This window comes from Hemicordylus capensis, chromosome 7 (assembly GCF_027244095.1).
Source record: "Hemicordylus capensis ecotype Gifberg chromosome 7, rHemCap1.1.pri, whole genome shotgun sequence".
NCBI lineage: Eukaryota > Metazoa > Chordata > Lepidosauria > Squamata > Cordylidae > Hemicordylus > Hemicordylus capensis.
In genome coordinates, this window is record NC_069663.1 from 32,471,131 (window position 1) to 32,485,705 (window position 14,575).

Below are 14,575 nucleotides of genomic sequence, written 5' to 3' on the forward strand. Positions count from 1 at the left end.
TGGGGGTCTGGTTGTGCTTAATCAGTGTCAGGAAAAGGAAGACTGTAAATACTCTGTGGCATGCACCTCTCTCTGCATTGCTGTCTCATATGTTCCTAAATGACCAAGTTCTGGAGTTAAACTATAGTGAGCTTCTGGACTGGCTCAGTGCTAAGCCTTGGTTCTGAGATGTGCTCCCTCTGGCCAGCAGTTTCATTCAGACACTGTGCTGAGGACTTTGTCTACTCATGCAAAAATGTGTCTCGCTCGCTTTCTAACAGCACAGGCAATGTGGCTTTAAGAGACTGGCTGGGAATTGCAAAAATTCTGTGTGTGTGTTGGGCGGGGGAGGGGGGGGAATCAGCCAAGCCAAATTACGAGGATGCCTGGCACAGCTGGGTGCTGCTGTCCCCAGTTTAATGGGATGAGAGGCTCTCTTTCCTGGGGCTGTGCGTTTGTTCTGTGCATTGTCTGTCTGCTTGGGCTCTTGCTGAATGCACTGGGATAGAAGCCACACACACACGTCCACCCCCAGCCCCTGCCAGAGGTGCCTTTGGTTTTGACACGGCTGTCCTTGATGCTTCCTGTTGCAAAGGAAAGTGGGACTCCAGAACTTGCTGTGTCTGGGAGACACCACTGAAGATTTATGAAGGTGTCCTTAACCGGGGGTGGGTGGATGGGTGGCGCACACGCACCCCCCCCCCAAAGCCGTGGCAGTTCTAATAGCCATCTGCTGCTGCTTTCCCATATCTCCTCCGTTCACTTTATCCTTAGCTCACCTAAATAAACGGCATGAAAGGAATTTGGGTCTGAGCTGTCCTCCTCTCCGCTTGCTGCCCTAAACACACGTTTGCTTTGATAATGTACCTTATGAGTGCGAGGAGGGGATGCATCGCTCAGGGGCGGAGCCTCCGCTTGGCAGGCAGAAGGGCCCAAGTTCAATCCCTGGCAGCAGCAGCATCTCCAGGTAGGGCTGGGAGAGACGCCTGCCTGGCGCCTTGGAGAGCCACTGCCAGGCAGGGCACCGAATCCAGAGCAAGATCGACCAAAGGGCCACGGAATGCAGGGCCTTTCCCAATGGCCAACGGCCCTTCAGAAATCCCATGCACCCCGATGGCCATTGGGGAGGAGCCAGAGCCTTTCAGTGGCCATTTCCTGTCTTTGGTTTTAGGATGAGGCTGCGGCTCGGGGGCAGAGCCCCTGCTTGGCACACGGGAGGTCCCAGGTTCAATCCCTGGCAGCGTCTCCCGGTAGGGCTGGGAGAGACTCCTGCCCGAAACCCTGCTGCCAGTTGGGTGAACAATACGAAGCTAGGCAGACCAACTGTCTGCCTCAGTAAAAGGCAGCTTCCTATGGACATGTCCTCCCTCAGTCTTCCCTTGAGCTGGTATATTATAATGTCCAAAGAGGCTGGAGTACAGATCAAGAAGCCCTTTGTTCAAATCCGGGGGAAGGACCACAGCTCTCAGTGGGGAAGCACCTGCCCTGCACGCAGAAGGTCCCTGGTTGTGTTCCTGGACGCATCCCCAGGTAGGGCTGAGAAAGGCCATTCTCTGTCTGAGACATGGCCTAGCGGCTACCAGTCAGAACTGAGGTAGGTGGACCAGCTGCAGCCAATGGCTGGGGCCGGAATTCCATGCTTCGGACTTGGAATAAGGCAGCCTCTGATGTCCCTGTGAATCTGGGTGCTGCTGGAGACCCGCTGCTTGAGGCAGAAGATCCAAACGGCATCCCCTCTTCACCACCGCCATGCTGAGTCACACTGAGCATAGTCCAGAATTCAGTGGCATCAATACATTTTTTAAAAAAAATCTCATGCAGATCCCACCCGCTCCACCATTAACCATGAGAGTTCAGAACCATCCTCTCTCTCAGTCCTCCTTTCATGAAACAGAAGAAATAATAGGGGATAATAAAGGTACCTCTGACAGCATACAGAGTGCTTTTCCTTCACTGAAGGCTAAGAGGCCAGGCTTGCAGCCAGAGCACCAGACCGGTCTCCCATTCAGGCCTAAGACCCAACACCTCTCTTTCTGGAAGTTAAACCACGCTCCCACCATGACAACATTCTCTTATAAACTCTGCAAACACATTCTGAATCTTTTAAAGGTTATCACTTATGGTGGCATTTGCTTGTTGCTGCTGCACAACAATACCTGACTGAGCTCCGTATAGACTGAGCTCCGTACGTGACCAGGCTCCGTAACACAACTGACTGGCTCCATACTGAGCTAAGTCTACCTACTTTCACCCGTGGGATCTGTAGAAGTTAATTAATTTATTAAATCTGCAACTAAAATAATCCTTTCGGAGAAAAACGCACACTTGCTTTGTTTTCCTGTGGTCCGTGTAGGTCACAGCCGAAGCATCGTCTTCAAAGAAGCATCCTCTGCCTTGTGAGATAAATGGAGGTTGTGGCCCTTCTGAAATGCAGCTTTTAGTCTGTAGTTCTTATAACAACTTCTGTTTAAGGGACTCACTTTTAAAAAGAGAGTTGCTTGATTAATTGGGAATGCCTTTCTGGTTGATTTCAAAAGCATTTCCATCAATTAATCCAAATGATTAATCCAGTAGATGTGCTGCTGTTAGGTGTCTGCATCAGAGGGTGTAATTAGGTCCCCACTCCCAGTACCAGTTTTCTCCATGTTTGTAACCCCACAAATTTTGGCCACTGGTGCAATCTCAGGGGATGGATGCTCAGAGTGATTTTTGGCAATGTCTATCCCCACGCCCCCCAGAGATGGAAAATAGGTGCTAACATGGTTGCACCTATGTCTTTTCCATGGGTTATCATCCCTTCTCCATCCCTACCCAGAGGTGCTCTTACTCCTGGACTTCAGGACCAAAATCCAGGGCCTCCACAGCCCAGCCCCCCCCCAATCCTCTTTAGTCTGTCCCGGTTGATGTGGTCGCCCGGCAGAGCATGATGATGCTTAATTTGCAGGGGCCTCCAAAAGCCTTTAGGTCCAGGCTCCAAAATTACCTAGGTGCACCTCTGTGCCTACCCACAAACCATCAGGATAAAATTGCAGTCATTTTTGCACAGAGCAAAGGGTCAGGGTAACAATGAACAAATTGCTGTTCTCTTGCCATGGAGTAATGTTTGCAGGACATTCCCGCCCATTTTCATTTCCATTTCTCTGACAGCATCAATAAAATTTTATAGCAAAATTTGTGCTTTTATGACTTTTAAAAGCTTTTAAGACATCGTTGCAAATTTGGTCCCTGCAGGCCCATAGTCAAGACCATCCAAGCATGATAACATACTGAAAGCTGGTAGTCTTTGCAATGCTGTCACCTCTTTTCCATCTCTAGGGGTGTAGACCTCATCAAACATCACAGTGAGCATTCTTCTCCACAGATGATACCGACGGCCAAAAATTGTGGTTCTGATAGATAGATAGATAGATAGATAGAAAGAATTTGGGTCCTCAGATGTGGTTGGACTACCATCATCCAATCAGACATTGGATCATTTGTGAGACCCACCCCAGCCAGCTCATGTATTATAGGACTCTGAAGCAAGGATAAAGAGGAGATCCCCTCTGAGTATGAGCAGAGTGTCTGGATTCGAGGCCCGTCTTTCAGAGAAGGCTTTAGGTTAGAAGCTCTCTCTTCCATAGAGAGATGGATCGAGAGAATTCCAGGGGTTCTCTCAGCCTAGGGGCCCCAGATGTGGTGGGATGACAACTCCGCAAACAGCGTAGGCCCTGGATATATAAGAGAGCACCTTCTTCGCTATTAACCCCACCGCCCATTGAGATCATCAGGGGAGGTTTGTCTGCAGTTGCCACCAGCTCCTCTGGTGGCTCCTCAGGAACGGGCCTTCTCCATCGCTGCCCCGGGGCTCTGGAATGCTAAAACAAGAGCTTCCCCATTTCTGACAACCTTTAAAACGGCAGTCAAGACACATTTGGCCACCCTGGCTTTTAATCAGATACTGTTTTGATAGTTTTTAACATTGCTTTAAATTTTAAATTGTGGTTTTAGCCTTTTTATTTTGTTGTAATTTGTATTTTATTGTGAGCGTAAGTTTTGGGTGGGAAATAAATATGTCCAATCAATCAATCAATCAATCATCCCCTGCCATTATGGCCTTTGGCCATTTGTGCATCCGGGGACCCAAGTCTGATAATCCATCTATTACCCCCTAACCCCAGTCATTTCTGGGTTGCAAATGTAGCATCTGTTATGTGATGTCCCCGGATAATGGCTCCTGAGCTCATTAGTCAGTCCCACTGGGAAGCACTCCCATTAGGATTGCAGCCTCTCCAACTGGGTGAATCATTGGTTTTCAGCTTGCAATCATTCATCACAGATAATTGTCTCTCTTATCACTTCTCACAGTTACCTGACAGTGGGAGCCAAGCTTGGAGCCTGATCAATCTGTCCCTTTTTAAAGGACAGCTGGAATGTATGTTCTTATTGCAGGTGCTGCACCTAAGAGTCTGGGGGTCTCCTTACCACACCTTTCCCCTCCCGCAACTATTGTCACTCTGGGTCCTCAGGGGCTGTACAGATCCCCAGCGCCTTCCGGAGGGGTAGTAGCAGCCATGTCAGTCTCTCGATTGCAGTGAAAACAACGAAGAATCTGGTGGCCCTTTAAAGACTAGCACATTTACTGTAGGGGAAGGTTCGTAAGAACATAAGAACAGCCCTGCTGGATCAGGCCCAAGGCCCATCTTGTCCAGCATCCTGTTTCGCACAGTGGCCCACCAGATGTAGCTGGAAGCCACTGAGGCACCTTTTAAAAGTGGTGGTTTTCTTTACTGAGCAGAGGGAGAGCAACTGGCCATATCCAACCCCACCACAGCATCCCTCCGGTGGCTGTTGCCTATCTTCTGTTTCTTTTTAGGTTGTGAGCCCTTTGGGGACTTTATTCTTTATTTGTTCATTTTTATTTCTCTGTGTAAACCACTTAGGGAGCTTTGGTTGAAAAGCAGTATCTAAATATTGGTTGTTGTAGTAGATCTGTCCTTCGTGAATTTGTCTAAGCCCATTTCAGAGCTATCCATGGTAGTGGCCACCACCACCACATCTTGTGGCAGAGAATTCCATAGATGAATTATGCGCCGTGTGGAAAAAGTACTTCTTTTTGTCAGTCCTGAATTCTCTGACCTGCAGTTCCATGGGATGACCTCTGGTCCTAGCACGGTGAGAGAGGGAGAAACATTTCTCTCTATTCATCTCCTCCACACACCATGACCTGCATCAGATGCACCAATCAGGCCGGTCTTTTCAGCTTCCTTGCAGCCGGGAACTTCTCATGCGATGAAGCAGGGATGAGGAAGGATGTGGGGAGATGGAAACTTCAGAGTTGCTTGTTGGGGCCATATTACTCCCTCCCTACCCAAACTCCCCAAGGTGAGGATACAGGGACAGAGGAAACAGCCTCATATCAAGTCAGACTCTTGGTGCATCTTGCTCAGTATTGCCTTCACAGACTGCCAGCGGCTTCTCCAAGGTTTCAGACAAGAGTTGCTCCCAGCCTTGCCTGGAGATCCTGCCAGGGGTTGAACCTGGGACCTTCTGCATGCAAAGCACATAGAAACATATGCAGCTGCCATATACTGAGTCAGACCATGGGTCCATCTAGCTCAGGATTGTCTACCCAGACTGGCAGCAGCTTATCCCAGGTTGCAAGCAGGAGGAATCTCTCTCAGCCCTATCTTGGAGATGTTGCCAGGGAGGGAACTTGGAACCTTCAGCTCTTCCTGGAGCGGCTCCATCCCCTGCAGAGGGAAATCTCTTCCAGTGCTCACACATCAAGTCTCCCATTCATATGCAAAACCAGGGTGGACCCTGCTTAGCTAAGGGGACAAGTCATGCTTGCTGCCACCAGACCAGCTCTCCACTGCTCTGCCACTGAGCTGCACCCCTGTTCCCTCACCTCACTTAATAAAAGGACCAGCCTTGTTGGCATGGCCTTAAATAGTGCCACATAAATAAATACATAATAAATATATCAGCTGCTCATCATCAAAAAGGGAGTTATGCAGCATAAGGAATTGAGAAGCTGTTTCCCTGCCCCGAAGGGGTGGACAAGTGAAAAGGAGATACAAGCCATAGGGAGGTGCACAGAACCGGGCAGGGGTGCCACTCGAGGGGGTGGGGGTGTCCCCCTGCTGGCGCTCATTTTCCATCAAAGTCTTCGGGGCGGCCGTGTGCTTTCCTGCCTCCCCTTCCCCTTCTTCGGCCGGAAGTGTCTGGAAGTACCGGGGGTGTGTGTACACATTGCGTGCTCGTGCGTGCACGTCAGACAGGTGTGTGCACCTGGCCTGCACGCGCATGCACCCGGCACTTCTGGCCACTTCTGGCCGAAGAGGGGGAAGGGGCGGCAGGGAGGTACACTGCTGCCCTGACCACTTTTATGGAAAGCGAGCGCCAGCAGGGGGAAAGCGGGGGGTGGGGTAAGTGCCCCCCCTAAAGTGCCCCCCCGGCTTCGGACTTCCAACCCTCCCCCCCCCGGTGTTCAAACCTGTTCGGAGGCCTGTAAAAGGGCCTCCAACTAGGTCCAGGCACATCCCTAATAAGCAAGAGCCACTGGGAGGGATCTGATCCTGGATCGTGCCAGCCACTCTGAAAGGTGCCCCTCGGCGCAGTGGACCGGGGTCAGTTCAGCCTTGTGCCACAGACTGAGCGCCACATTGGTGGCTCAGCAGCTCCTGTGCAGGCAGGTACTTCCAGGTCCACGGGTGACAAGATGCACCCACCCACTCAGAGCTTCAACCCTGAAGGCCGAGAGCTAAAGGGTGGCAACAGCAGCAGTTCAGACGAGCAGAAACTTGAGAAGGCAAAACTAGGGCAAAATAGGAGCAAGGATTTTCCAGGGAAAGAGACCAGGAAATAGCACTTGTCTGCGGGGAAATGGGGCCGTTGGAGCAGTGGGGGAGCACCTGTGCTTCTGCTGCAGGACAGAAGAGTCCTGTCTGCACAGTGATGAGCTGTGCACAAATGTGGAAGAGTGCCCTTCTTGCCAAAGGTCTGCAGGTTAGAATCCTGCTGCAGCGATTCCCCGCCCGTGATTCCAGCAATCAAGGCATGGCAAACAATCTCCTGAAGCTCTCATGGTGCACACCGATGTGTCTCTTTTGGCAAATGGCATGTGACTAATTAGGGCCATTTTGTGGGCAGCTCATCCTAATGAGCCATGTGTGTCTGTGTGTGTGTGTGTCTGTGTGTGTGCGCGTGCGTGCGTGCGCCAAAGAATACACAGCTGCCTCTCCTTCCAGAGCTCCATTTGCTCCTCTCCCCCCACCCCCAGGCTAGCCATTCGTCAGGTAGAGCTGCACAGTACCTGATGAATGGCCAGCCTGCAGGTTGTACATGGGGCGGGAGGGAGTGGAGCAAATGGAGCTCCAGGAAGGAGAGGTAGCTGGGCCTCCTTTAGCACCCCTTGGCTCATTAGGGCAGGTCCTGCCAATCTGTAAGCTAAAAATCCGGTCTGATGTTAGGGTGGGGGCGGGAAGCAACAGAGAATGAGGATGTTGTTAATTTGGCAGTTGGGGCTGCCGGGTAAGCAGTGATGCCATCAGGCAGTTCACAGGTTTGGACTGGAGCAAGGATTGTATTAGCCAGCATACCCCCTGCCACTAATTTCTATTGCGGTCTGCTCAAGGCAATTGCCAAGATAATATTTAAGTCAGTTTTACCGCTTGGAAATGTGATTTAGCTCTGCAATAACACGGGGCCCAAGGCCTGCCTGGCCAGCCCTGCCCGGGGTCCCTTGAGCTGCTGCAGAACTGCTGTCCATTACTCAGAGGTTAATGGAAGAGGGAAGTGAACTGTGCAGAAATGCTTAACAATTGAGTCGAGGAGCTGCGGAGTGCCGGCGTGGCCAATGGGAGCCTGGGGCAGATGGAGACAACACAAGGGGATCCGTTCGGGCCAGTGCATCTTTGCAGCGAGCCAGCAGCCCGGTCTGAAGGCTGGCAGAGGCGTTTCTTCGGCCTGCCTTGTGGCTGGAAGGCTGATGGCCACGTGCACCTTGCCAAGAATGCTCCAAGGGCAGGGATGCTGTGGATCATAGGGACATAGGAAGCTGCCATATACTGAGTCAGACCACTGGTCTATCTAGCTCAGTATTGTCTTCACAGACTGGCAGCGGCTTCTCCAAGGTTGCAGGCAGGAATCTCTCTCAGTCCTATCTTGGAGATGCCGCCAGGGAGGGAACTTGGAACCTAGATGTTCTTCCCAGAGCGGCTTCATCCCCTGAGGGGAATATCTTCCAGTGCTCACACATCAAGTCTCCCATTCATATGCAACCAGGGCAGACCCTGCTAAGCTAAGAGGTTGCAAAGGGGATGGAAAGCTGGTGAAGGGAGGAGGCATGCCAGACTGGGCCATGGGGCTGCAGCAGGCTCCCACCCCAAACTGTAGGGGAGACTGGCCTCCTCTGTCAGGCTGGCTGCCCACCACCTTCTGCCAAACGTGCACTTTTGTGAACAAGCCAAAGTGTCCTAGAGCTCCCGCACTCTCTCTTGTGCAAGGGTGTTCCTGGAAGGCCCTAGGGACATGGGGATATTGGAAGCTGCCTTCTACCGAGTCAGACTCTTGATCCATCTAGCTCAGTATTGCATACACAGACTGGCAGCAGCCTCTCCAAGGTTGCAGGCAGGAGTCTTTTTCTCAGTCCTATCTGGAGATGCTGCCAGGGAGGGAACTTGGAACGTTCTGCTCTTCCCAGAGCGGCTCCATCCCCGGAGGGGGGAATCTCTTCCAGTGCTCACATATCAAATCTCCCTTTCATATGCAGCCAGGGTGGACCCTGCTTAGCATGCTGCTTGCTTCCACAAGACCAGCTCCTCTCCTTTCTCCCGACAGACCCCTCTCCTCCTGGAAGTGGGGAGCCATGAAATACCTCCCCTCCCTCTGGGTGCCAATTCCTCGGCAGTGTCTTTGCGATCCCCAGCTCCCCGGACTGAGCTTTCTTGCCCTGTTGCCTATCGCTACACCCACCCGAAACCTCCCAGCAGTCCTTGATTCCATTATGGCCCCGCTTGTCCCATTAGCTGCTGGCTGGCTGGCTTTCAGAGCCCTTTCCTTGGGCCTTTCAAGAGCGAGCGTGGCTGACCTGTCAAGGGGGCTTTTGTTCTCTCAGAAGGGCAGGAGGACAAAGCCGGTTGGCATATGGCTTCATAATGGATTCTGCCTCCCCCTGGGGGCCCTGAGTGACTCAAGGCCCAAATGGCAGGGGTGGGTGCAGGATCCCTCCCACTCCCTTTGTGTGTGTGCCTTTGTCACTCAAGCTCTCGGGCAAGTGTTTCAGTGATTGCAAAAGACCCCATCATGTTGGCAAGCAATTGATGCTTTGCTGGGGGGAGCCCCACTGAGCAAGAGCAAAGAGAAGTCGGTGGAAAGCCGTGTTGGGAAGCAAGCCTTTCACACCCACACCTCCGCTCCGGAGCCACTCAAAGGACCCCCACAGGCCCAGAGGGAGGAAAGAGAATGAGAGGGGTGGGGCCGCCTTCCAGCTCTTCAGAAAGAGAGAGCGAAGGAATGGGGCTCGGGAGACCTTTTTGCCACAGTCCTGCAGGTCCCTGTAGTTATGCCTCTCAGTCAGTTCCCCAGCAAAGGTCAAAGCGCAGGGAACAGAATAAAGCTGCACAACAGCATCTTGACATTTAGAGCTCCTCGGAAGGGAAAGCACATGTTCCTGTCAGGTTCTGCTAAGCCTGGAAGCAGACAAACCCGACCCACTTCAGAGTCCTCACCGGCTGAGTAGGCATTAAACGGCACCAGCCACTCCCAGGAACCCAAAGCAGGAACCCAAAGCCTGCCTGCCTGCCGCTCTCACGCGGTCAGATTGTCACCCCGATTTGAAGCTGGCAGGGCACCCGTTCCAGAGGCCCCTGCTTACCAGGGGGGTCCCTCTTTTCGGGAATCCGCCCCTGGCAAATCATGGTCCTTGTCTTGTCCCTGCTTGTGCCCCACGGGGATGCCTTCTTCTCCCCTTGTGGTCCCGCAAGATGCTGAAGTTGCCATTCTTCAGGGTTCAACTCCGCAGTCTCTGGAAATTCAGTCTCCATTGGGTATGTGGGTGCATCCTGTCTCTGGCATACCTGCAAGCAAACAGGTGCACAACCCTAAGGCACTCTGTCTGCCATGCACAGCACAGAGTGGGTGGGATCCAGCTTCAGCCGTGGGTATTAAGCGAGTCCAGGGCTTGGGCAGTCATCCAGGGTACAAGAATCAGTTGTCACGCGTGTATCCCTGTTTACATCTGTGAAATGCTGGAGGCTCTGAGCCTGGCTCCTCTACTTTGGTCAGCTGGAATCACGGGCTCTGCACATGCTCCATGACCTGCTTTCCATTTGTGAGACGGCATATCAGCAATGGAATACACATTGCATTGCTCCAAAGACAAACTTCCAATGAGCTCTTTAATGCACAAACGGTATTAAAATAACTTACAAATTTTACATAAAATATGTAAGCTAAAACAAAACTGAGCAAATGTTTAGGAGAGGAGAGCTGGTCTTGTGGTAGCAAGCATGACTTGTCCCCTTAGCTAAGCAGGGTCTGCCCTGGTTGCATTTGAATGGGAGACTTGATGTGAGCCCTAGAAGATCCTTAGGGGATGGAAGTGCTCTGGGAAGAGCAGAAGGTTCCAAGTTCTCTCCCTGGCAGCATCTCCAAGATAGGGCTGAGAGAGATTCCTGCCTGCAACCTTGGAGAAGCTCACACTTCTAGTCTCCATTTTTATATGTAACCAGGTTGGACCCTGCTTAGCTAAGGGGACAAGTCATGTTTGCTACCACAAGACCAGCTCTCCTCACTTTAAAGGAGTCTTGAAGCCCTTCATAATGTTGTTGGGTTTTAAATGATTTTAATGTTTTAATCATTTTTGGTTTGTTTAATTTGTATTGCTTTTTATTGTCCATTGCCCAGAGATGCAGGTTTTGGGTGGTATAAAAACAGGTTAAATAAACAAACAAACAAACTTGCAGAGCAGGGAACAGAGTGACCTACAAAATCTTATCTGGCCTTGAGGCACATTCTGCAAGAGTCCAGTGCTGCTCCAAGCATAGCTTCTGCAGAGCCTCAGAGCGGAAAGGCCTGCTTGCAGGGGAGCTTCCGGCATCTTGGCCCTTCGGTGTGGCAAGCACGGATGGAAACAGGGCTCCAGTGCTGTAGATGCCGCTCCCCACTTAGGGCTGAGCTCAGACAGCAAGAGGAGTAGACCCCGAGTCACGTGGCCACACGGAGTTCCATTTGTCAGCTGCTGTGCACATGGCAAAGGTGGATCTGCCAGCCAGCCCGCCCAGTGTGTCTCGTGGGCTATTCAACTTGTCCTAGCTGGTGGTTATTGGCTTTTGGAAAGAAGCACGGAGGCTAAGGCAGTGTCAGGCTGCAGTCAAGTGCAGAGGCAAGCGACGGGCCCCAGGGGACCTGATTCTGGCACAGGCAAGGTTAACTGGTGGGCAGGCAGGGAGGCCAGCTCATCCACTAGGCAGAACTAGGTGGTTGCCTAGGGCCCCGGTTCTTGGAAGGGTGGCACACCAGCAGTGCCAGAATATAACACCGCCAGTTACTCTCCCCTTTGTACTGCCGCCTTGAAGTACTGCACGGTGGGTTAAGAATGTAAGAGTTAATCCTGCACCCCCAAATGCACCATCTTCTTTGCTCATGGCACCTCAGCTCCCAACAAACACCTCATCTCATGAGCTGCACTCCCTCTCTTGAATATGAATTACTTGCCACAGCATTCATTTCCAAACAGAAATGCTCTCAAACTTAAATTCCAAATTAACAGCAGCATTTTTTCACCTCGGAAGTGTTAGACTTTTGCCCCAGAGACTGGAAACTCTCTCCCACTGGATCCTCAGACCAGCACAGGCTAGTCATTCACTGGTCATCCATGCGGGCTGGTCATTTGACCTTGTGAATGGGCATCGTGTGTGACTCAAGTTAATGCTGGGGTTAGAGGTGTATGCCAAAATCAAACTTTTCCTAGGGCATCAAAAACCCTAAATCACTAATAAAAATGGCTGGTCGCCATTGATAGACCACTCCTCAGTGGATATTATGCTTGTCTTTATGAAAGCCATTTTGGTGAGTGGCCATCACTACTTCTTGCGGCAAGGGTTCTGTCAATCAAGGGTTCTCAAGTTTAAGGCCTCAGATGTTATGGGACTACAACTCCCATCATCCCCACTTGCAATGGCCTCTGGTGGAGGCCATTGCAGCTGGGGGTGGTGGGAGTTGTAGTCCAACAACATCTAGGGACCCAAGCTTGGGACCCCCTGCCCTAAGTTAACTGCATGTTGTGTGACGGATTCCTCCACTCTTCCTTCTCCCATGGTAATAGCCCTTGTCTCCATTCCTGCAACATAATGGCGTTTCCCTGGGCCCCCTTTCTGCCTCCCTACAGACAGCCCGTCCGCTCCAGTCAACGTCACTGTCAAGCACCTGAAGGCCAACTCTGCTGTCGTGACCTGGGACGTCCTGGAAGAGGAAGTGGTCATCGGGTTCGCCATCTCTCAGCAGGTAGGCAGGCGACCTGCCCCTGCCCCATTCAAGCCTGGCTCAACCCTCCTACTTCCAGGTCTTGCAGCAGGTTCAAATGTTACTTACGAGCAGGTGGGAGGTGGAGCATTCGAGCTCTTGCCCAACACCACCTCCTTCCTTCTCCAGCTCAGCCCAGAGGAGTAGCCCAAGTCTTCTTTTCCGAGCCTGGCCCTGCTCCCTGTTCTCCAAAAGCAAAGCTGACCCCTCCCAGTCCTGAGAATGAATCAGGGGAAGTTTCTCTGCCCAGAAATTCTGCACTGCGCCCTTCTCTAGACGTCTCCCTTTCTGCACGGAATTCCTTTTATTGCATCACAGACATGGTGTCCCTCCCTCACACCCTGTACATAAGAAGAGCCCTGCCGTTCAGGCCCAAGGCCTCTCTAGTCCACAGTAGCCTACCAGATGCCTCTGAGAAGCCCCCAGGAAGACGTTGAGGGCATGCTCAGTGGTGGATTAAGGCAGAGGCAGTGGAGGCATCTGCCTACAGCGGCAAACTCTGAGGAGCAGTTTGACGCTCCTCAAATTTTGCCGCGCCTCTCTGGGAACCCCACCCCTTTGCTTCTAAATATCGCTGCTACCTTGGTATGGGGCACAGTGTCGGTGGCTGGCTGCAGGGAGGGTGGGGGGCAAGGAGGGAAGAGTGCCCCCATTTTTTTTTACCTTTTAAGGTGCAAGAGTGGCGGTGGCCTGTCTCCAGCCCCGCCAGCGACCTCTCCAGAAACATCCCGTGCATGGCCGGGGCATCACCTGGCTCACCGCTCGGCTCCGAAGCCCAGCAAGCTCCTCTCCCCTTGTCTTCTTAGTCAGCCATTTGCCGCCTTTCTCTTCCTCGCTGGAGTGAGAGGAAGCGAGATAAATGCAATTCAGGCAGCAAACGGCTGCCTGAAATGAGCGGCGGAGAGCTCACTCAGCCTCTCCAGAGCCCAGGCCATGCACATGCAACGGCAATATTTAGAAGCCATGGGGGGGGCGGATTTCCCCTTGCGAGCCCCCCATTCCTGCAGTGGCAAAATTCTCTTTGCCTATGGGTGGCAAAGAGGTTAATCCACCCCTGGGCCTGCCCTCTCTCCTGCTGTTGCTCCCCTGCAACTGGTATTTAGAGGCATCTTGCCTCTGAGACTGGAGGTGGCCTATAGCCACCAGACTAGTAGCCAGTGATAGATTTGCCCTACATGAATTTGTCTAGGCCTCCTTTAAAGCCATCCAGGCAGGTGGTTGTCACCACATCTTGTGGCAGAAAATTCCATAGGTGAGTTATGCCCTGTGTGAAAAAGTACTTCTTTGTGTCGGTCCTAAATTTCCTGGCCTTCAGTTTCATGGGACGACCCCTGGTTCTAGTGTTGTGATAGAGGGAGAAATTTTTTTCTCTGTCCACTCTCTCTACTCCATGCATTATTTCATAGACCTGTATTATGCCACCTGCCGTAGTCATCTCTTTTCCAAGTGAAAAAGCCGGAGATGCTGCAGCCTAGCCTAATAAGGAAGGTGCTCCAGACCCCTGATCATCTTGGTTGCCCTCTTCTGCACCTTTTCCAGTTCTACAATGTCCTCCTTAAGCTACGGTGACCAGAACTGTACGCAGTACTATAGATGTGACCGCACCATAGATTTGCATAAGGGCATTCTAATATTAGCATTTTTATTTTCAATCCCCTTCCAAATGATCCCTAGCATGGAATTTGCCTTTTTCACAGGTGCCACGCACTGAATCAACAATTCCAACAAGCTGCCCACCACAATCCCAAGATCTCTCTCCTGGTCAGTCACTAACAGCTCAGATGTCATCAGTGTATATGTGAAGTTGAGTTTTTTGGTCCCAATATGCAACCACATTTGCCATTTTGTCGCCCACTCCCCCAGTTTGGAGAGATCCTTTCAGAGCTCCTCACAATCTGTTCTGAATTTCACTACCCTAAATAGTTTAGTGTCATCTGATAACCTGGCCACTTCACTGCTTACCCCTGCTTCTAGATCATTTATGAACAAGTTAAAGAGCACTGGTCCCAGGACAGATCCCTGGGGGACCCCACTTATTACTTCCCTCCATTGTGAAAACTGTCCATTTATACCTATTCTCTGTTTCCTG

The 14,575-nt window shown here is 51.7% G+C and overlaps 1 protein-coding gene across 4 annotated transcripts in view; it reads left to right on the forward strand.

The window, feature by feature from the left end:
• Positions 1-14,575, forward strand: part of FNDC5 (fibronectin type III domain containing 5) — a 60,190-nt gene that overhangs the window by 16,815 nt on the left and 28,800 nt on the right. For 3 of the 4 annotated variants that reach the window (XM_053268849.1, XM_053268848.1, XM_053268850.1), the window contains one exon: positions 12,353-12,468. The exons of the other annotated variant lie outside the window; for it this stretch is intronic. In XM_053268849.1, the coding sequence (XP_053124824.1) occupies positions 12,353-12,468 (116 nt within the window). The remainder of the gene's footprint in view (positions 1-12,352; positions 12,469-14,575) is intronic. 4 annotated transcript variants of the gene reach the window in all.